General features: G+C 39.3%; 1 protein-coding gene across 8 annotated transcripts in view; it reads right to left on the reverse strand.

Moving 5' to 3' along the window:
* Positions 1–12,064: 12,064 nt before the first annotated feature.
* The window catches only part of LOC129762629 (netrin-B-like), a 165,113-nt gene continuing 153,593 nt past the window's right edge, over positions 12,065–23,584 (reverse strand). For all 8 annotated transcript variants that reach the window (XM_055761085.1, XM_055761088.1, XM_055761090.1 and 5 more), the window contains 5 exons: positions 21,489–21,638; positions 21,303–21,398; positions 20,335–20,400; positions 19,939–20,149; positions 12,065–12,571 (listed from right to left, as the gene is read on the reverse strand). In XM_055761085.1, coding sequence (XP_055617060.1) covers positions 12,430–12,571; positions 19,939–20,149; positions 20,335–20,400; positions 21,303–21,398; positions 21,489–21,638 — 665 coding nt within the window. In that variant the 3' untranslated portion in view covers positions 12,065–12,429. The remainder of the gene's footprint in view (positions 12,572–19,938; positions 20,150–20,334; positions 20,401–21,302; positions 21,399–21,488; positions 21,639–23,584) is intronic.

Genomic DNA, 23,584 nt, shown 5'->3' on the forward strand with positions numbered 1-23,584 from the left:
AAAGGAATCGCTCTGAGAGAAATGTTTCTAGCTTATCTTAATTCTAGACAAACTTTGCAGAATGATATTATGTAGCATGGAATCAAGACATATAAAGTACATTCACAGTACCTTTGTAAGAAAAAATAAACCTTATTTATTTATGTTGCATTTGAATTAACGCTAATTTGTATGGTGAACATTTTATATACTTACTTTTGTGTATAACTGTTCATTGCATGGATGAAAATTGATGAAATTTTGGGTAAAATTACTCCAGAGTGTATTGTTTACATGTGTATAATTTCGTTACAATCTGTCAAGTGGTTATCGAGATGACGCCAAGCAAAAAGTGCTTCGAAAAAATTCAAGGGGGTTGTGTCCAAGACACGACCGCATTGTTGACGTAGAACTACGCTGTAGTTTAATTTAAGTCGTTTGTTTATAACTGCGAATATTATTTTATAATACTACGAAACTTAAAAATGAACCATTCTACCAGTTTGATCGCCCTGAAATATTTTTTTCTTGTAGAATCATTTAACGATTATTGTTTGATGATTCATTCTTGTCCTCGCAGAACAATACATGCTCGAGATAAGCGCAGTTATCATCCTTAGTGGAGAATGTTTTGCTATAGACATGCGAAACCCAATTACATACAAAATTCCAGAACGACATTTACTTTCTTGGTGATTAAATAAACGAAATAAACTCTTTCTGCTAATCTCAACAACCTCGAAAAGAATAGCACTGCTTCGTTACTATCAAGATTAGCGCAAATGCAATCCTAGTTGAAGGGAGTTTTGCAACTGGCACGCGAACTCAAATAAATCAATAACTTATTATAACTTATTGAATAACTTGGTATTCCCAAATAATTTTTGGTGCACAACCTTAACACCTGCTTCACCATAGCGTCAGTTCAATGCATTGCTGCAATGTCAAGTGCACCAACGAAGCCTTTATGATGGCGGAAAACAAACAATGTCAACTGCTTGGAAAAAGGCTGAGCACAAATATTTCCCTTCCGCTATCTCCCCTTCTTGACGCCACGTTCGGATCGACGTGTTCACCCGCAACAGTGCAATACGTTAAAACGCACGCAGGTACACACACACAAATATCTATACATCGATGGCTTGAAGCAATTAAATATGCACACACTTATCTCTGTTTTGCGTTCTTCTCAACAGAAGCCCTTTTTATTAATATTGCCGGTCTAGATCAGCTTAGCTGTCATCCTTTGTGGAGAGAGTTTTGCTATCGTCATGCGAAACCAAATCACAGACAAAATTCCAGAACATTTATTTTCTTGGTGAGCTGATGATAGCCTAGCTTAATGATTCCCCACACAATTGTGTAGCTCAGAACCTCAATGCAATGGCGTCAGTCTGATGCAATTATTGCAATGCTAGAGACATCAGAGAGTCAGTAATTTGATCGCGTCCACAGCTCAATCCGAAACTAAGACATGTGAGACTTTCAACTTCTTTAGTTCATTCGTCTCTAACCTTTGAAAAGGCTCTTGGAAAACTTTACTTCTTCCTCGTACTACTCCTCCACTCCTCACCGTCCAGCTCGCCCAGCAACGATTGTTGTTCAGTCGGTGTCCTCACGAAGAATGAAAGTTTGCCTCAGCGAGATCCACTCTTTATACTCTAGGCAAATATTCCCCTTCGTTCTTCTTCTTTTCCTTTGTTCACGGAGACTTTAAGTCTTACGATTTCCCCTTCGTTGCTCGTCCATAAGTTGCTCGTTGTTAACAGCTCTGTTCGGGAAAGTACACAAATGAACAGAACAAATGTATGGGAAAATGGAAACGCTTATAGTTTTCATGAGTTTTAACCATTTACACACCATGGGATTGTAATGTATAGCATATCAAACAAATCTTAGGGAATTTCCGATTCGTTTGGTATGTAAATCGCCAAAATCCAATCAACGTTAACTTTATTTCATAAAAACGTGACCTGTTTTCTGATTTGGCCCCCTAATGAAAGACGTAGTTCTACGTCAAAAAATTATGAGCGCGGTCGTGGAAAATCCAGGCCATTCCCACATGTGGGTTGCGAAATTGGTGGGAATCGAACATTCGACTGTGTCCGGTGTGGTAAAATCGTTCAAGGAAACCCACATGACAGATGAAGGCGAAGACAACCGACCCCGTGAAAGCAAGGAAGGTGAGGGATTACTTCAAGCGCAACCCGAACCTTTCTGTTCGGGACGTGATCAGAAGGGTTAATACTTCCGTCTGATTCGTCCAAAATACAATGGCGTGGGCCGAAACGAACCGATAAGCAGAATACGGTTGTGGTTGGTGAGACGTGCATTGAACCAGACGCCACGGAGATCCCTAGCTTGGAGTTTTTCGTCGGCTAGTCCCACCTGAATGTTTCGGAGAATTTTCGGAAGAAGAAGGCCGGCAAATTTTTCAAGAATTACATGGTGTGGCAGGCGATCTGTGGTTGCGGCAAATTCAGTAAGCCGCACTTAAAGACGATGGACGATGGGTGCAATACAACATCCCATCCGAGTTCCCGTAGCTTCTGGCGGGTCATCAAAGATGTGTGAGGCCGAGCGTTGTCCTGGTTGAAAACAACACCATTCCTATTGATAATTTCTGGCCGCTTCTGGTCAATTGCCTGCTTCAAACGGTCTAGCTCACAGTAGAGAACCGAATTGAGGGTCTGGCCATAGTTGAGCAGCTCATAGTGGATGATTCCCTTCCAATCTCACCAAAAACACAGCAAAAGCTGCCATACAAATGAATCACAAATTTCTGCATTACTCGATAATTAATCAAGCAAATGAAACCCAATTTTGCATGTGAAAGTTTTAGGGTGAATAATGAATTTAACGATTTAGGGCTGTCTTAATTCCATCATATTTTCTGTATAAAACATTTATTCCATGTAACGGAGAAACATGTTATTTGCCAGTGGTTGAAGAATCTTGAACGAGAATTGTGCCTGAAAATAATCTGATATTACAGCGCGGACTCGATTATATACAGTTTTTGAATTCTTTTCACTGTATATAATCGAATTTTGTAATCGAGTCAAAAAATTTTTTTTTGCATTTTTTGCATGTATTTTTCGTTTTTTGAAAATAAAAGAGGAATTCGATTTTTGATTCATTTCTTTAAAGTCAGAAAACACCTTTTTCACATGAAAAAAAATTAATTTATCTAGATTCTCTCAGGAGGTGCTAGATGATCATATTTGATGAAAAAAATCCTCCTACGCATATGTACGTATTTCAACAATGACAGAGTTACAGAACTTTTTTCTTGTTTCGGACTCTGTTGCTTCAAACTGGCTCTACATTAAAAAGTACGCTACGGAAGACGATTCTGATGCTTTCATTTGAAAGAGAGAAAATTTAGTACAGGATATAGTAGTGGAACAACTAAATTAGTGAATTTTAATAACATTTTGGAAGTGAAACACTCAAAAGTTAATAATTTTTAATGTGTTATTTTTAATTTTATCCTAAAAATTTATATTAAAGTAGATTGTTTCTATCAATTAAAATAAAGTTCTTCAACCGCTCCACAATTTGTTCTTTGACGCACAACTTCTATCTTTCTTAATTTGGCTGCAATATCGATATAAACAATTCCTGGTGAAAATTCAAGCAAAATCTTCAAAAATCACGATTTTTACCCCACTGTACATGTAATAGACACTTAAATTTCATCTTAACGTTGAAAGTTACATTTCTTCATAAAATAAGCCATATTTGAAATATAAAAAAGACGGGTGGGTAATGTCGGGGACATAACCGGAGTGACGTAGGACTATACAAAGGGGACAGCTTTTGTTAAATATATATTTTAAATATATTGTTTTATTTTCTTCTCCTACGTGAATACCTACCTATCTACCTGAAAAATGGATTAGTTTACTGTTTACTCTTTATGAATATGTTGATGGTTCTGAAAAGAACCTTTGGTGTTGTGTTTTTGTTATCACTCGATATTCCCATCTTGTTCGGTTAAACCTTCCTGTTTAGCTATTGCGTTTGCCACTCGCCACAGCTTTCACAGTTGGAAAATTTCTTCCCATCCAGCTTGTGACATGTTGTTCAGTAAATTACATTTAATGGGACGTGCCGGTGAAACACTTTGCCACTCACTGAAACTAATTGTTGCCTTGATGAGCGCCGAACCGAAGCTGCTCTGTTCTTGATGCGTGTTTTCTGTTTGTCGTGAGCAGCTTTGCAAGCCAACTCGAGCACTCCGACGGCCGAAACTCTATAATCGCTGTTAGATATACTGGTGCTCCGGCGCCAATCCGTTCGGCCTAGTTACCCTTGCGGAGCAATTGGCGGATACACCTACGGGGAACTGCACACCTGCACGATTCGAGTGGGACTTTGCCTTTCCCTTAACTTGTTCTCCTTTGTTACGTCCACGATGCCGATGCCGTACAACCACAGGGGTTTACGGTTTGAAAGAAAATAAGATATTTTTTTGGGGTCCGCGTGTTTTATACTCTAGCGGTACACACTCACAGGATAGAGACAAATCGGCAGACTCAGCCAGAGGGGCGAATCCAACGAGACGAGAACGAATGAGCGTTAAAAGGGAGCGATGGCAAAAAAATACATGTTTTCTAGAAAACCGGTCTTTCAAAACCGTTATTAACAACCACCAATCTTCTCTAAAAATCCCAGAAAACGGATTCCCCAAAGGCTCAGCACTTTCACCAACCCTCTTCAACATTGCCATGCAATCTCTATTCGAGGTTATCCCGGACCACATAAAAATCATAGTCTATGCAGATGACATCACTCTTATCTCTACGAGCTGTTTCGGCTTAATTCAGAGAAAGAGGCTTCAAAAAACCTTAGACTCCATCCAAAACTGGGCTCTAAAAACAGGTTTCAAAATTTCCCCGGAGAAATCCAAACACATACATATCGGAAAAGCTCTCAGAAGGAGAACCTATCTTCAGCTCAACAAAATCCCGATCCCTACAATGAGGACATTGAAAATACTAGGGGTTACTTTCGACAAGAAACTCAACTTCCTATCACATTCCCAAAAGACCAAAATAGCCACCAGAAAGAAATTGAACATCATCAAGGCTATCGCAGGCAACCTAGCCTCTGGTCATAGAAAGACGCTGCTAAATGTTGTAAATGTTTGGTTGGTCCCACAAATCCTTTACGGAATACGCACCTTCAGCCGTGGAGGGGACAAGGTGTTAAACACCATTCAACCAATTTACAATAAAGCAATTAGGCTCGCAATTGGCGCTTTTCCCTCCAGTCCTACTCTTGCTGTAATGGCAGAAAGTGGGCAACTTCCCTTCACCCACCTGGTAACAAAAGCCATCACTAATAAAGCCATCCGTCACTTGTCACTCCCCGAAAGCGACCACAATGTCCCATTAATACATAGGGCTAAAACATGGTTCAAAAATCTCACGAACAAAGATCTTCCCGATATATGTGAACGTTCATCTGCGACGGGAAGAAATTGGAACGTCAAACCGCCGAACATTAACCTTGAACTTCTCAAGGCAGTTCGGGCGGGAGACCCTTCTCCAAAAGTCAAAGCCTGCTTCAATAACCTCGTTGCATCCAATTTCCAAATCAATCACCAGGTATATACAGATGGTTCAGTCAATGCCGATGGAGTTGGATGTGGAATTTTTGAGAGTAGATACATAGGTAGCTTTTCTCTTCCACCACAATGCTCCATCTTCAGTGCGGAACCTTTCGCTCTTTTAATAGCTACCCAAGAATGCACCCATGATTTCCTTCCTACCACAATATTTTCCGACTCAGCTAGCTGTCTCCATGACCTTCTAAGTGGAAACAGCAAACACCCATGGATTAAGCAAACAAAAGATGCTGCTTCAGATAAAAACATCTCCTTCTGCTGGGTTCCTGGTCACTCAGGAATCCGCGGAAACACAGCCGCCGACATATTGGCCGGCAAGGGCAGCAAAATGGAACCCCCAGACATGCCCTATCCTCCATCTGACATTGTCCGCTGGGTAAAACAGCAAGTCCGTGAAAGTTGGGACATAGGCTGGATAAACAGCCGTCCCACTCATCTTCATAAAATCAAAAATTCCACTCTCCCTTGGGAGGACCGTCTCAATAGTAGGGAAAGGCAAGTCCTTACGCGTCTTCGAATTGGGCACACTAACTTCACCCACTCACACTTGTTCTGCAGAGCCGTAAAACCCCAATGTGCTTCCAACGAAGCTCCGGTTTCTGTTAGCCATCTTTTACTTGAATGTCAACATACCAAAGATGCTCGAGTCCGACACAACATAGGTCAGAGTCTCCGAGAAATCCTCAGTAGAGACGAGACCCAAGAAACCAATTTAATTGCGTTTCTGAAAGAAACCGACTTCTTTGGTAAAATCTAAATCGAAATACTAAATACCTTGGAAATTGCTTATTAAAGTTCGCCACTTCACAGTCATGTATGCGTGTTTATGTGTGTATACACATGTATGTACGGGTCGGAAGGAAGGAATTCATACATGTATATACACGCATTCAATGATAATAAATAACAAATAATATAATATATACTTTCATACCCACATCTATCTTCTATCCATTACATTATACTTTAATCGACTTCCTATTCCTACAGCCACACTCACCAAGGAGCCACTCACCACTCCCACCCCCTTCCACTCCTCTAATCCCACCCAAATCCTTTCCACTCCTTTCCTTCCCATCCTCCTGAGAAGGGCACTTGGAGTCTAGGAAATTTGTGCTTCGTCACTGCTTCGGTCCTCGGATCAGTCAATATTTACTTTTCTTTACAGCATATATTAAATATCTTATGAAGTATAGGATCCCTTCCTACCTTCTTCTTTAACCGAGAGTCGAGCGGACAGATCTGATGAGTGATTTTTTTGGTTTCCCTTTCGCCAGTCCCCTCTGGACTGGTTTTATTGTGGCCGTTCACTGGGCTAGAGGCGAATGAACTGCAAAGTTTAAAGCCTCTTAAAAACAAAGAAAGAAGAAGAAGATACATTCATTACCTTTTGTTCGCTCGTTGGATTCACATGCAGGCTAAAAAGGGTCCTTTTCAGGATCACAAAATTATCTTCAATCTAAAGAGTTTATTGTTTTGTTTTCCCTCGATATCCCTATCTTGTTCGGCTAAACCTTCCTGTTTAGCGATTTGTTGCCACTCGCCACAGCTTTCACAGTTGGAAAATTTCTTCCCATCCAGCTTTGTGACATGTTGTACAGTAAATTACATTCAATGCGACGTGCCGAAGCGCCACTCAGTGTCGCATTGGAGGCGATTTTAACCTGTAATTGAACATTTGCGATGACAGTGGTACAGTGTCGACTTTCACTGTGGGGTCATAATTTGGATCTCTATGTTTATAAAAATGTCCAACTAAATAAGTCGCATTACAGTCGCAGTCCAATTAGCTAAATGTCGAACTAATTGTAAATTACTGTACTTTCAATCTGGAAACAATTTAAGAATTGGTGAAAATTGAATAATCAGGAAAGTCCCCAACTATCAATAAGCTCAGAACAACTGCCAAATTCACATACTCATCAGATCCTGGCAAACAAATGATGAAAAAATCTATTTGTGTTTTATTATTATTTTGGATAATGTTTTAGAAAGCATTGAACTGTATTTCCTAAACTCTTTTTTGGAAGGTTTAATGGCCCTGAAAAGCGCCTTGTTTTATGGAATGGTTCCAATTTAGAAAACTTAGTACTCGTGGTTTTGAAAAAAACCATTTCGAACGCCCTCGATGCCGCCTTGTTCTGGATTTGCCACCAAAGCAGTTTGTATAAAGAACAAACTTTTTTCTTCTGCTACCTGATGCCGTTTTGCGATTGCGTTTGCCACTCGCCACTCGCTGCAACTGCCTGTTGTCTTGATGTCCACCGAACCGAATGTGTTCTGTTCCGAATGCGGGTTTTCTTTTCGTCGCGAGCAGCTTTGCCAGCTAACTCGATCACTTCGGCGGCCGAAACTATATGCACTGGTACTAACGCGTTCGCCCTAGCTACCCTTGCGGGGAACTCCAGATCAACACGGTTCGAGCGGGATTTTGCCTTTCCCTTCACTTTTCCTCCTTTACCATGTCCAGACATGGCTGCTTGGGTTGGTTTGTTGATGTGTTGTGATGCGAACCGATGTGGTGTACGGTTTGAATGAGAATGATCGTTACGGCAGCGGAGCGGGGATTTTTAAGCTGACTGGCTGGCTCGAGAATTCCGCATGTGTGAGACTGCGACTAATGTTTCGTTCATTTTTTTCTTTTTCCTTTCCAATCGTGCTTCATTCTATTTCGCTGCTGCTCTGGTTGCCCGTTTTGGTCGGTACGATTTGAGGAGCACAAAATGGACCAATCAAAAATGGGCACATAGTGCAATTTGACAATGCTTGATATTTCACAATTATTCAATTATTTATCTCAAGAAAAATGAAATGTTATTCGTTATGATAGATGCGTAGATATATTTCCTATTAATTGATGCAAAAACCTTTGCGATCTATTGAGAAATGCTCGAGTTATAAGCGATCCAAATCTTGCATTTTTTCCTACTTGTTCAGTGCCTAGATTTCCATTTCACCCCCTATATCTTCCGGTTAGACGTAGTCCTACGTCAAAAAAAAATCGAGTTCAAAATTGTATACAAACGAATCACATATAATCGAGTCTATATATAAACGAGTCCGACCTGTACTGTATTCTATTAGTCAAATCATTTCATTTGATACCAATATTGAGGGGATAGCAAAAAACACATAGTCGACCATTTTGTGGCGGAGATCTTTTCGAATTTATGTTGTTCATAGTGTAGTGTATTCTCCAAATCAATCCATTTATCCATTTTTTTGAGGCGGCCAAACTGAATTTTTCGAGATCATGGAATACGCAGTTTTATAATGACAGTAGAATTAAATGTATGTTCCAAATTTCAGATCAATCATTCAACGGGAACGGGGTCAATTTTCTATTAATGTGGAACAACCCAACAAACATTCAAACATACACAGGAACAGGGTTTTGAGAAAATATGTAATCCGCCATTTTGTAGTGGTCGCCATCTTGGATTAGCATTTTTCATAAATAACTGTGTTCTACTAGTCAAGCCCTTTCGTTTGATACTCATATTGATGGGTTTCTGAGAAAATATGTAATCCGTAATTTTGTAGTGGCCGCCATCTTGGATTTTCATGTTTCATAAATAAGTGTATTCTGCTAGTCAAGCCCTTTCTTTTGATACCCATATCAGCTATTCAATATAGAATTATTATACAAATTATTCAAAATTTCCGGAAATCAAAAATAAAATACTCCGGATAATCGAGTCTAAAATTCCGGATAATAGAATCCCGGATAATCGAGTCCGACCTGTATTTCTAAAAAAACTCATCATTATGATATCAGATTATTTTCAGATACAATTCTCGTTCAAGATTTTTCAACCACATCCCAAATTATGCTTATACGAGCTGCCATACAAATGAAAGACAATTTTCTGCATAATTCTAAAATTAATCAAGCAAATGGGGAAAAATTTGGCATGTGAAGGCACGAAACGTTTCTATGGTAAATACACTCCTCCCTCCTCTCTAACGAAACACAAACTTCTGAAAAAGTTTGCTTCTTATGCGAGAAGTTCGTAGCCACATTGGTTGCGCGTTCGCTTACTAAGCGATCGATCGTGAGTTCAAAACTCAGGGCCCTCAATTACATCCACGCAACAATCATCAACAATAGTTATCGATCCACGGTCGGATGAAGATCGATTCATCTATACATCTGCTCTGCTCTGCAAGAAACATCGGGCTGTTGTTCTATTAATAACACAACAATGAATATATCAATTGTCTCCGCTGTCCGGTGGTCTAACTGAACAATGGAAGAACAGAAGGAACACTCTTACGTCTAAATGGCTACTATGTAATGTACCATATGAAATGGTATAGGAGGAATTCTCGAACGCCTAAAATGGCAACTGTGTAATGTGCTATTTATAGATACGACAAAATATGTGAAATGTACACGATTAAAAAAATGCGGCTCTGTAACAGATAAAATGCTAATGAATCTGAATAAATAATCAAATGGGATGAAAAAAGTACTTTTCGTCAGTTTTCCATGGTAGAAAACAAGAAACATGTAATAATGCTGTGGCTTCCATTCAAACAGTCGCCCCGTCTATCAACAATTTATTTTATCTGAAAAAAGTTGAAGGACTCATTATTAATGTTCGAGTTGGGAACAGCAGCTATTAAACTTTGAAACTCCAACCATTAACAATGAATATGCTGACGAAACAACATATTTTGATTTTGTCCCACCTGAACTCTAACCCTATTTTCGGCCATGAATAATACCCATGCTCTACAGTCTCGCAACGAACTGCGGCCGACCTTGTAACGCCTCGGTGAACCCATAAAAATACTCAAGTTTTTACAAAACTTTACCCATTAAACATTCGCCACCCTTCTTGTTTCGTCGTCGCCATTACAACACCCCTTCCCAGACGGAACTGGAAGCTGTACTGAGAGAGGGACCTTGCCAAACCACTCCACACCTTCAAACGCCCCAACCAGCCCCAGCCCTGCCTGCGGTCAAAATACCAACGCCACCACTGGAGAGTCGTTACGTTTCGCTTCAATTACATGACATTTATTTCCATTGTTGAGCGCAAAAGTTTGCCCGTTTCGAAACCCCATTCTCTGCCCACTGCTTACCTCTTTCAATAGGCTTCCTCCCACCCATCGCAGCATTCAACCAAAAAGGTTGCTTCCTAACGGGTTGGGCTCCGCTCTAGCAACGAAAACTTTCCTGCTTTCCTGTTTTGCTGGCTCCCCCGGCGGATGCATCCATCGGGCAACGGGAAAAAAGCTTTCGCGAGAAATTTTACGACCATTGTTCGCTTTTCCGATTTGCGAGAAATGTACTCTTGACAATGCTTTCGGAGATTGTTTTAAAAGGATAAAATAGAAAGTGCGCGCGTAGTCTTGTGTTTAATATAAAATAATTTAATGGTTTTATTATTCCTTGTTTTGTTGTATTTTTTGTTTGCTCTCTTCGCTTTGATTTTCCGTTGACCACTTACACAATAAAAGGGTATTTGATTCCTTCCGTCTTCGGAGACAATAATTATCTTAAAAAGCGATCGAAACATTGAGAATTATTTTGGTTAATACATTGATTAGCTATTCTTCATGTTTTGTTTTTTTTTGTTTGCTCAATAGATGGCGTTTCCTTCGTTTGCTATACGTTTGTTGTATGGAATTCAATGAACAAGTTGTCATTTACTCAATGGCTGCCACTGCTTCTTTCTCTTTCTTTTTTTCTCTCTCTTTCTCAAGTTGCTTCCCCGCAATGTAAAACAAAAACTCTTATTAAAAATCTAGCAAACATAAAATTTCTAATTCGACTCGGCTATATACTTGTGCTATACGTAGTAATAAAATTAGCTCTCTGGTAGGTAGCGAATTGTTCTGTTTTCTATTTTTGTTATCTTTCGTTTTTTTTCTCAATAAGTGGGATGACAGTTTTGAATTGAGGGTTTATTTTTATATACAGGAATATGATCACAATGTTTATATAATTAAATATATATTTCCCTCAAGTAGAATAAAACTGATTACACATTGCTGCTCCAATAAGTTCACTTAAAAGCTAATTGTTACGTTTTTTTATACAACTAAAAACAGCAGTTGCCCATTGGTTTTATGATTGTGGTGATGGAAGCTAATGCTAGAATTTGGCTGTCACACGAGTCGCTGTGTGTATGTGTGTGATACAAGTTTTTTTCTCATTCGATCATTTTCAATTAAGTGTTTGCTATTTACATGAAATCACGATCGTGAAATACCCAGAATTGCGACAATTAGGCAGAAATAATTGCTATTCCGACTATGATGATGAACTTCTAAAATGCTAAATCTCTTGGATACTGAATTATCTGGATTAGACTCGCTTTAGTGATTAGGTTGTACACTATCAACTTGAAATAACACGTTTTCTTGTACAATATATTACGTTTTACTAACGCCTGGTTTTAAATTATTCTTCTGTTTTTAACTGTTACATGTTATTAGTTGTTTTTTTTTCAATGGCACTGACAGAGACAAAAATACTATTGTTGGTAAGACTACTTCCGTTCCCATTTGTTCGCAGATCGAACGTCGTTCCTGCCTTCCACGACTCGAAAACAGAAAAAAAAACAGAATCTCGTCTTCATCTGAGCCCAATCCTCTTATTGACTATGTTAATAATACATATGAGTAAGTGTGTATTTGTATTTGTGTGCGTGTACGCGCGTATATTACTAGATTTATATATTTGCATATGTCCAATCACTGACGCCAACCCAATCATCACTCACTCGCTCACACTCAGCCCGGCAAAATCGGGCACCTATCGTTCGGTTACCTCGCAACTATCGCACTCCCACCTCCTCGCTCTAATAACAAGAACCGGACTGCTGCTGGAATCGCCGTAACCTCCGGTTCCAATCGTCCTTCCACTCGATGATGATCGTCTTCGGTCCGAGCACCAACGAGTCGAGGATCTGCTTCGAATCCATGCCCAATATTAAGTATGATCTGTGAGAGAGGAGAGAAAATCGTTTACTTCAAAAACAATTGAGTATTAGACCTGTTAATTAGAGAACTTTGGTCATTACTGACGTAGAACTGCGTCTTTGATTTCTATATCGGGGGGTCACTCTACGAAAAATGTAACGTTTATTAAGAGTTTTCAAATGCATATTACGCAGAATCGTTCTTACGATATATGTTATAAAAAGGGTATTTCAATAGGGACGCTACAAAAGTAAACCGATAGGGACAGCAAACCATATTTTTCCCGCTTTCTTGACAATATTAAGTAGTAATATTAAGTGGCCTCTTCAGTAAGGTTTGCCATTTAACAATGGAAAGATATACGATCCAACAACGAGTCAAAATTATTTAAAATTTATGGTCGTCATAATCATCCTGCCAGATCAACAATTGAGCGTCTAGTGGAAAAGTTTGATTCCACAGGCACAGTACAAAATGTTCCCGTGCCAGTGAGACAAAGAAGTGCCCGTAGTGTCGAGAATATTGCTGCCACAAGCGCATCAATTGAAGAAGACCCAAATCAGTCTTTCACACGTCGATCTCACGCGTACGACATCTATGTGATGTCGTTGTGACGAATATTGCGAAAAGATATTGGCCTACATCCTTACAAGATCAAATTGACATAAGAACTGAAACCGCTTGACCACCAGAAGCGTCGAATGTTCGTGAATTGGGTTGAGCAACAACTTGAAAATGATCCGGATTTTAATCGAAAAATCATCTTCAGCGATGAGGCTCATTTCTGGCTCCGGCATCAATCCGTTCGGCCTAGTTACCCTTGCGGAGCAATCAGTGAATGCGATCAACAGGGAACTGGAGACCTGCACGGTTCGAGTGAGACTTTGGATTTCCCTTAACTTGTCCTCCTTTGTTACGTCCACGATGCCGATGCCGTACAACCACACGGGTTTACGGTTTGAAAGAAAATAAGATATTTTTTTGGGGTCCGCGTGTTTTATACTCTAGCGGTACACACTCACAGGATAGAGACAAATCGGCAGACTCAGCCAGAGGGGCGAGTCCAACGAGACGAACGAATGAGCGTTAAAAGGGAGCGATGGCAAAAAAATACATTCATTACGATTTGTTCGCTCGTTGGATTCACATGCAGGCTAAAAAGGGTCCTTTTCAGGATCACAAAATTATCTTCAAGAGAGTTTATTGTTTTGTTATCACTCGATATCCCCATCTTGTTCGGCTAAACCTTTCTGTTTAGCGATTGCATTTGCCACTCGCCACAGCTTTCACAGTTGGAAAAATTCTTCCCATCCAGCTTGTGACACATTTTACAATAAATTACATTCAATGGCACGTCGCATTACCACCACTCAGTATCGGATTGGAGGTAATTTTAACCTGTAATTGAACATTTGCGATGACAGTGGTACAGTGTCGACTCATCATATCCTGGCAAACAAATTATGAAAAAATCAATTTGTGTTTTATTATTATTTTGGATATTGTTTAAGAAAGCATTGAACTGTATTTCCTAAACTCTTTTTTGGAAGGTTTAATGGCCCTGATAGCGCCTTGTTTTATGGAATGGTTCCAATTTAGAAAACTTAGTACTCGTGGTTTTGAAAAAAAGCCACAGGAGGGTTGTGTACGAGACACGACCGCATAGTTGACGTAGGATTCCGTTAGGCTGTCTGTTGATTTTGGAAATGTTTGAAGAATTTCATCGTTAAACTGTTTGATAATGTTTTGGTGGCCGTTTGGTTTGGTTGTTAGATATTGTTTGTTCGCTCCACCAGTGTTTACCGCGTGATGATGATAGAAAGGTGGTAAACAGTCGTTGGATGGTGCGTATCAGATAAAAGATACCGAAGTGGTGATGAGAACCACCCTCTGTGACCCTAGACGAGATGCCTCCTATGTTATGTATGGATGCAATAAAGAAAAAAAAACTCAAAAATTTCGATCGATTTAGCGCTTTGACCATAGGGATTTTTGCATTCATTTTAATATTTCAAATTCTACATCAAAACTGTCTTCGTTTACCTTTTAGAGCTCATCAATTCCAACATTTTGCGATGCAGAACTTGTCAATATCTTAATCCCACTTAAAGTTATTGATGTCTTTTACCCACAAACTCATGATTTTAATTTTAATTTACTCAAACACAAAAAATAACATAGTGTTGAAAATTATACATCATGTATATGCTCTTTCTAATGCCGTCAATAAACTTTGTGTTTGCCCCAGAAAAAATGACAAACAATTGAAGAGAGCGTATTTTTTGGGAAGAAATATCAATAACTTTGAGTGAAGTTGAGACCTGCCCTAGCTTCGGCTGGACATATACTAAAATTGGAGTGAAGTTGAGATATTGACAAGTTCTGCATCCCTAAATGTTTGTATTAATAAGCTTTAAAAGTCTTCCGAAGACAGTTTGTATGTAGAACATGAAATCTAAAAGTTAGAACAAAAAAGATGTTTGAAATAATTGGGACTACGACATTGTCGAACTATGTTTACCTCTATCTATAAAGATAAGAATGTTAGGTTTTTTATTTCATCGACAATTTTGGTCGAAGAAATTTTTTTTTTTGTCTAGAGAATAACTTTCGAGCTCTAAATGTTAATTTCCACTTAAATACATCTCTTGGATCATTGTGCAATGTAATATACGATAATTACCAATACCGTACACAATTATCAATTTTTCTCATCAGTAAAAGCATGTTACTTTAATATAGAGAAAACATATTTGAAATGAGGAAGGTAATTTTCTTTTACAACTTTTACTTTCTGAGTGTTTATTCAACCCAATGCGAATTTTAATTGGACTAACTGAACCTAATACTATATGTAGAGCATATGGGACCCGTTTTCGAGCGGGAACACGATCTGGTTTTGATGTCTCTGCTAGGGACCCGCCGCATGTGCCGTCAATTTCGACCAATTAGAAGTGGGTATTTCCGTTAGGATAAGGGTTGAGATTTTTCAATTGTTCGATAGTTAGTTTCATGACATATATTATTTTCTTCAATATGAAAAATTGTTATGGAGTGCCGAAAACGATTGACGCGAAAAATTCATCAATCCATCATGAAATGACTGAGCAATAAACGTTTGAAATTGGACAATTTTCACGAAATGCTCGATTTTCGATTTTCAATTTGTACCCCAATATGTTCCCGAAAGACGTCATCCTACGTCAAAACCATTTCGAACGCCCTCGATGCCACCTTGTTCTGGATTTGCCATTGAAGCAGTTTGTATAAAGAACAAACTTTATTCTTCTGCTACCTGCTGCCGTTTTGCGATTGCGTTTGCGTCTGCCTGTTGTTGTCTTGATGTCCACCGAACCAAAGCGCGAGCAGTTTTGCCAGCCAACTCGATCACTTCGGCAGCCGAAGCTCTATAACGGCGGCTAGGTGGACTGGTGCACTGGTACTAACGCGCTCGGCCTAGCTACCCTTGCGGGGAACTCCAGATCAACACGGTTCGAGCGGGATTTTGCCTTTCCCTTCACTTTTCCTCCTTTACCATGTCCAGACATGGCTGCTTGGGTTGGCTTGTTGATGTGTTGTGATGCGAACCGATGTGGTGTACGGTTTGGATGAGAATGATCCTTACGGCAGCGGAGCGGGGATTTTTAAGCTGACTGGCTGGCTCGAGAATTACGCATGTGTGAGACTGCGACCAATGTTTCGTTCATTTTTTTCTTTTTCCTTTCCAATCGTGCTTCATTCTATTTCGCTGCTGCTCTGGTTGCCCGTTTTGGTCGGTACGATTTGAGGAGCACAAAATGGACCAATCAAAAATAGGCACATAGTGCATTTTGACAATGCTTGATATTTCACAATTATTCAATTATTTATCTCAAGAAAAATGAAATGTTATTCGTTATGATAGATGCGTAGATATATTTCCTATCAATTGATGCAAAAACCTTTGCGATCTATTGAGAAATGCTCGAGTTATAAGCGTTCCAAATCTTGCATTTTTTCCTACTTGTTCAGTGCCTAGATTTCCATTTCACCCCCTATATCTTCCGGTTAGACGTAGTCCTACGTCAAAAATCGGCTCGTGACACGTGACACGTAAAACAAAAGTTTATTGTACGTATTAGCTTTAAATTTTAATGGAAATCGCTTTTAAGATTATTGTATTGAATTTTCATGAATATTTTTTTTTTCATATATAGAGGGGCTAGTTGATCACACAAATTGCTCGTTCAAGAGCAACGCATATAAAACTTTCAGGTATACCGTGTTACAATACGCAAGCTTTAAACGAATATAGAAAGCATAGGTTTTACTACTAAACCCAGTGTATTTGAAACGAGACAATTTGATACCAAGCACCGCACAAACCACTTGCAATATAATTGTCATAGTTATATTTTTTTCCTGTAAATTTCCATTAAATCCAACACCCACAATGATGCATCGAGTAATGTAGCATACCTGGAGGTTATTTTTATATATTTTGGAGCGAACGGTACAAATGTCATTAAAACAAATGGTTGTGTGCCGCAAGGATGCCAGGTGTTTATTTCAAAAGTCTTGACATGGTACGAGAAAATGTCTTCAAATGTCTTCACCATAATATCGGAGGAAAGTTCTTCACGCAAAGACGGAACTGTGATCACTAAATTTGTTTTTTTTTTGTTCAGTTTTGAAGTTTTGGTTGTAACTCAAACCATATCCATGAAATTAGTTGCAGAAAAAGTATGTAACCGGAAAACCTTCGATTTGTGAAATGGTCGTTTGAATGAGCTAGGTTAATCTATTGTATAGGCCCAAAATAATAGAAATGCAATGTCACAATCGACGGCGCCAGTGGTTGTATGGTTAGCGTAACAGCCTCACAATCCGATCGGCCTGGGTTCAATCCCAGCTGGCGTCGTTGGGATTTTCTGAGGCGAAAAATCTCTGGTTACGTCTTCCTTCGGAGCGGAAGTAAAAGAAGTTGGCCCGGCTCATGAGTTGTTGAGTCTGATAGGTAGGAACAGGTGGAGTCGCCTCCCTGATGTCGGTGATTGGCACTAAAGTGGCGGAAATAGGCCGACGAAAAATAAGCGAAGATAAAAAAAAAAAAAAAAAATGTCATCATGTGAAATGTCAAAAATGTGAATTCATCTAGCAGATTATTTTCCGGATCTTTCTCGATGCTGAATGGCATCCAAACGGAAAGAATTCCGTGCGTGTATGTGTGTGTGTAGCGGCTACTTCGATGGTCACCTTCTCTTCTCCTGAAGGATCGGCTTCTCTGTGCTCCCTCACAGTTTCAAACAAACTGCTTGATTTTAAGAGCAGATCTCGATCCTTCGTCGACCAGCACCCTCATCAACGATGTTGTCTTGTCGATGTCCTCACGAAAAATTAATGCGTCTCACCACCAGAATATCGCTTAAGTATGCTTTTTGTGCGTGATTGAATCGAGAGAAGGCGTGGTTTACGATGGCAATATGGAAGGCAAACTAGAGGGGAATGAACTCTCAGAGCTCGGAACTTTCGGCGACTGAGCAATAATCGATTGTGGGCGCATACAATATTGGATACGGAAATATCCTACTGATGGGGAAGAATAATCTTCAGAAGCTATCCTGTTAATTGCGATTGATTGAAAAATCACAAAACCAAATGTATTTGGTCACAGTGTTACATGGATAGAAAACATTCAAATAAACTCTTTCACATGAATGTAATTTTAAATTCCCAGAGGAACTGGCAGATTATTTTCAGTAACGATTAGATATTTCCACATTTTCCTCGATACTGGAAGCCCACCAGTGGTTAATGCTAACTCGATAACCATCTGTTAATAGCACTTGATTGAAACATATTTGGTCACAGTGTTACATGGATAGAAAACATTCAAATAAACTCTTTCACATGAATGTATTTTTAAATTACCAGAGGAACTGGCAGATTATTTCCCGGATCTTTCTCGATGCTGAATTGCATCCGAATGGAAAGAATTCCGCGCGTGTATGTGTGTGTGTGTAGCGGCTGCTACGAGATCTTCCCGGGGAACCGTTTGTGGCATCACTCTCCTCCTGATGGATTCCCTTCTGGCCTAAGGTGCACAAACAGTCTCTTGACGACACCGTTCATCCGCGCTTTCATGATAAACGAAGAGCTTCACCACAACAGCGACAACATGCTCCAATCGCTGTTCAATTTGAACTGAGTGGATTTCCGAGCGGCGCTCGCTTTTATACCGATTGGTGATTTCAATAGCCTGTTTTGAAAGCAATTTTAAGACTATTGAAACAAGTTTTTGGATCAGAAAGTAACAAGTATAGAACGCGTAGACATTTTATCTTTCGAATGAAGTGTTTATCATACCATTTCGTTCAGTTGTTTAGGAGCTATTAACGCTCAAAATCTCGGTCTCCGGCGTAACGCTTTCGTTTTCGAAACTTTGATTTTACACCCCGGTATAGAAATGAAAGACGTAGTCCTACGTCAAAAATTGATTTTTCGAACCATTGGTTAACATTGAAAAATCATAACTTGAAAATAAAAAAAAACAAACTTCAGCGGCACACAGCAGAACCAGCAGAGAAATTTCAGCGGCTAAAACACACCATTAATTTCTCGATGTTATCACAAACTGAATGAAGGAAAAAACTAAAAGCTACACTTACACTACACTACATATGCTATGTGTGCATGCGATTGCATCATCCTTTCTTCTCTTCTTCGCTTCGTGCTGCTGACACTGCACGCGCTCGGTTAATTTCCGAACAGAGTGAGAAAATAAAAGTTGTCCTAAGCATAAACAGTAAACCGCGAGTTATTGAACTGCCCCTCTGGAAATTTGGCAAATAATTCAAATTAAATTAGGTCAGTTCAACCAGAGTGGTTCATAGTATTTGTAATAAATAAATTAGTGTTTTTTAAGGCTTATAAATTATTTTTTTCTTTACAACTAATATTTTCTATGGTACAGATTTTTGGAAGAAAAAGTACAGATGAGAAAGATTTTTGACCCTTCTGGTACAGATTTAAATGTGGCAACACTGCACTGATCTAACACCGTTCATATTTGAAGCTAGTGTAACTTATATACAAACCTATTTTACAACACTGCAAAGAACTTGAAATCATGCCAAAGCGATTGGGAAGTATACTAAACCAATTACAATTAGTCACAGAAACAATAAGGGATCACTATGAGTTACTATGATTTTTTTTTTGTTTTGATTTGGTACTATTTAATTTTCTGTTTTGAAAATAGAAGTGATCTTTTTCATGGCATACCAATTAAACTCTGGTCATTCGTCTTCAGTGCATCATTTCCTATCCAGAAACATGATACTGCCCCGATAAGTTGACTTTAAATAATTGACTCTAACGAATGCAACCAAATATAAAAAAGTACTCACTTATTGATTTTAATACTCGGACACCGGCAGTCCAGATTCTTGTTGGGCACCAGCAGCCCGACGGGGGCCTTCCGCTGGCTGTTCGCGACCAGCATCGGGCTGGTCGATTTGAACACCGTCTGCACCTGCAGGTTGAAGCGGATCTCGTCCCGGGAACCGTGCTGTTGCTTGCCGGAGGACGTCGTTCGACCTGTGACCTTTGCCATAATCGCTGTTGATTGGTGGAGAGAGAGAGAGAAAAAAGGACGAAAAGAACAGAACACGAAATTTATTATTTTTTATATTCGCTAGGCCACGGGGCATCTCCGCAAACAATCCCTCTTCCCGATAGTGCATCCCGCATGGGATGGGATTAGTGAGCGGTAAGAGGAACCGTGCGAGAGTGTACAAAATTACCATAATCACGCTTGCAGAATTTATTCAGATTTAATCGTTTCGTGTCAAATCTACATTTGCCGCAATCTGTAAAAGGAAAAAAGATAGAAGAGATTACTACATACATCATCGATACATACATTTCGAGAGTGTCGTAGGGTTTGTTGGTTTTTCGTTATCCATATATCGTCACAACTTACACTATCACAAGCCACCCAAACGCAACAGACCAGAATGCACATAGCGATGGGTTATTTGAATATGCTAATCACGGACTGCAGCCTGGGCAAGTCGGAAAGTCTACGGCCAAGTATTGTCCCGATACAAAACAGGGAGAGATCCAAAGATGTTAGTCGCCGTGGGGGATTAAGAATTGTTCGAATCACATGGATGCTACTGTTGCTGCTGGCGAACAACATCACAATGCCGGCAAAAATCAGAAATTCTAATCGACCTGCAGCGAAGGAAGATCGTGTCGAGTAATATGCAATGTAAAGGATTGTAAGTTTTCCATTTTCCATTTATTGAAATGGGAATAAAATGGAATAAGTAATGGCGAATACAAAGAAAATAATTTATAGTAAAAATGTAACAACCCTAAAAAATATTTTCAAACTCACCTCCATCCTCAGATCGGAGAGTGATTAATGAATAATCGAGAAGAGGAAAATTGGAAAGAAATTAACAACGGTCGCAGCCCGAATCAGCGAGGCTGCTGACGGAAAATCAACACAAGTTGGAGAGATTCAATTTCCGGAGTACGTGAGCTATCGCGAAACAAATATCCACAGCTTTTTGCTTTATTAGCCACTCAAACGAAACCTGAAATGCTGATGACTGTGATGTGATCGGATAGATGGTCTACGAAAAGCAGTGAAGTTTGGGATTCACACTGAGCGGATGGATATGTCTGAAGAGTTGTGACGATGTGGCATTCTGGTAGGTATTCGTAACTGGAAGGGGGCGAGAAATGGCAATTAATTACTCACTTTCTTTGGTACTTTCACTCGCCTCCGGATCGTACTGATAGGAGTCCGGAGCAGTGTTCTGCGCCTGGTGATTAACCATCGTTACTCGAGGGATCTCTGCAACAGGAGAAGAGAAAAGTGGCATATATGAAGCATATGGATAATGAGAATCATGATGACGCGAAAGACGATTATGCTGCTACTTACTGATACACGGTGCAATATGGGACCGACTCTGTTGATAGCCGCGGGCGCATCGATTACAGGTTAGTCCCGTTACTCCCTCCTTGCAAGTGCACTGGCCTGATGTGTGGTTGCAGTTTTTACCCGACGAGCCGATCGGATGGCAGTCACATGCTGAAACCAGCAAGAAAACGTAAACAGTTCAGTGAAAACATAGATAGAATTACGCGACTGTTTCGAGTAAACTTCCGCTCCACAGGTAGACTATCCCAACCAAACAATAAAGTACTCCAATTTCCTTTAATTAAAACGGTTTCCATCATCCTGTTATGAGTCTCTCTCTGTTCAAAACACGGCGGTGGAGATGGGCGAAATAGCCGTGGTGGGATTTACGCGGAGCGGTCTAGGAAGAAAAATGACTGTGAAATACAAAACGACATGAAAGCACGCCAACGACGCGTCACATTTGTGTAATTTAAAGCTCTCATTAGTGTCGCACAATGCGAAGTTTGTCCAATACGAGGGTGGTCCTTGGATTGGCATTTCGCTGGTTTGCTTTTTTTTATTGCTACCGCTGGTTCGGTAGTCTCAAAGTTGTTCCCCCATATGGTCCTTCAATGATTTTTTCACCTTTAATTTGACCACATATCCGGTTGAGACAATATTTTTCCAGGGTGCGTATGCTAAATTAGGAGATTTTTTTAATCATTACTTGGAAACTAAAATATGGACTTCGAAAGAGTTGTAGGAAATGAAGCAGACTACAGACGAATTGCATTTCAACTCGACTGGCCATTGGCCAGTTGTTTGGAGTGGAACTTTGTCGATGTCAAAAGCAACTTTGTGTACTTGAAACCTACAAAAAATTACTTTTTGAAGAGGGAAACAACAAATTTTCATGATTTTTTACAAAATCTATAGAATCAAAGAAGGAAATGTTGGAAATTTTCTCAATCATGTTTAATTTTTAACTTAAAAGCTTTCAAAAAATAAAAATTTATACCGAAGTAAAAATATTTTCAAAATAAAAATTTATTTTTCTCAAAAACGATTTTTTTCTAAATTCTCCAAAAAACCTAGTAGGGTCTGAGCCTAGGGGCACGGACGGAAGTTTGACGTAGGACTGTGATTGTTCAAAACACTTGGTTATTATAAATGTAATTCTTTTCATTGTCCGGCAATCTGTTAGTTTAACTTTTGTGAAACTCTAAATAGTAGCCCTGAAAAGGACCGTTTGTCGTATGTGCTCACAATCTTCAAACGGTTTGTAACGAACAAAAAAAGACAATAAGCTTCTGGAAGGAAGTTCAACTGTCTAACTGAGAATGATTAATGAGTATCAGTGGGACACATACCAGGGTGGAATGGTAGATGAAGTATTTGTGAATCGTTATTGATTACATTGAATATGAAATGTATGGGGAAGAAACGAAAAAACAAGTTGAAAATACTCACGATTTCGTGATATATTGAGGTAAAATACACATGAAATCATGAAGTTGCTTTATTTTTAATGGATAGCTAGAGTATTGTGATTTCTTTCCATTGTCTTATTCTTATTATTAGGCATCGGGGGCAGTAGCTTTTTCGGTGAAATAATGTTCGTTTGCAGACTTTTTTAATCAAGTCGTATTGGTTCTACTGCTCAATCCATCATAGAAGGAATTGAGTCATTGAGAATTATGAATATGAATCATGGAGAATATTAATATTTTATTTCGTTTGATTGTGTGATGCGATGTAATGCCGATCTGAATAAGTCTTCGCATAATAATCGCTGCTTCATCCTAATTAATGAACGATCACTGTGTGGGTGACACTTTCCTCGTTACTTTCATGAAATCTTGCATGAAGTTTGAGTGATGCATGAAATGTTGCATCTGATTACTTTAACATCTTGCTAATTTGTTAGATAGAACGCACGAATTGCACGCAATTTTGTGTTACATACAACATTCATGGGAACGAAGTTGGAAGAAAGAATGCATAATACATGATTTACTTTCGCATCCGCTCGCAAAACATACCCCTTTTGTTTGTTAAATTGCTCACTTGTTTTATCATTTCCATTATTGATGTCTTAGGCAAAAACATGCTGGATACATTTGCCATCTAATGAT

Source organism: Toxorhynchites rutilus, chromosome 1 (assembly GCF_029784135.1).
Source record: "Toxorhynchites rutilus septentrionalis strain SRP chromosome 1, ASM2978413v1, whole genome shotgun sequence".
Classification (NCBI taxonomy): domain Eukaryota; kingdom Metazoa; phylum Arthropoda; class Insecta; order Diptera; family Culicidae; genus Toxorhynchites; species Toxorhynchites rutilus.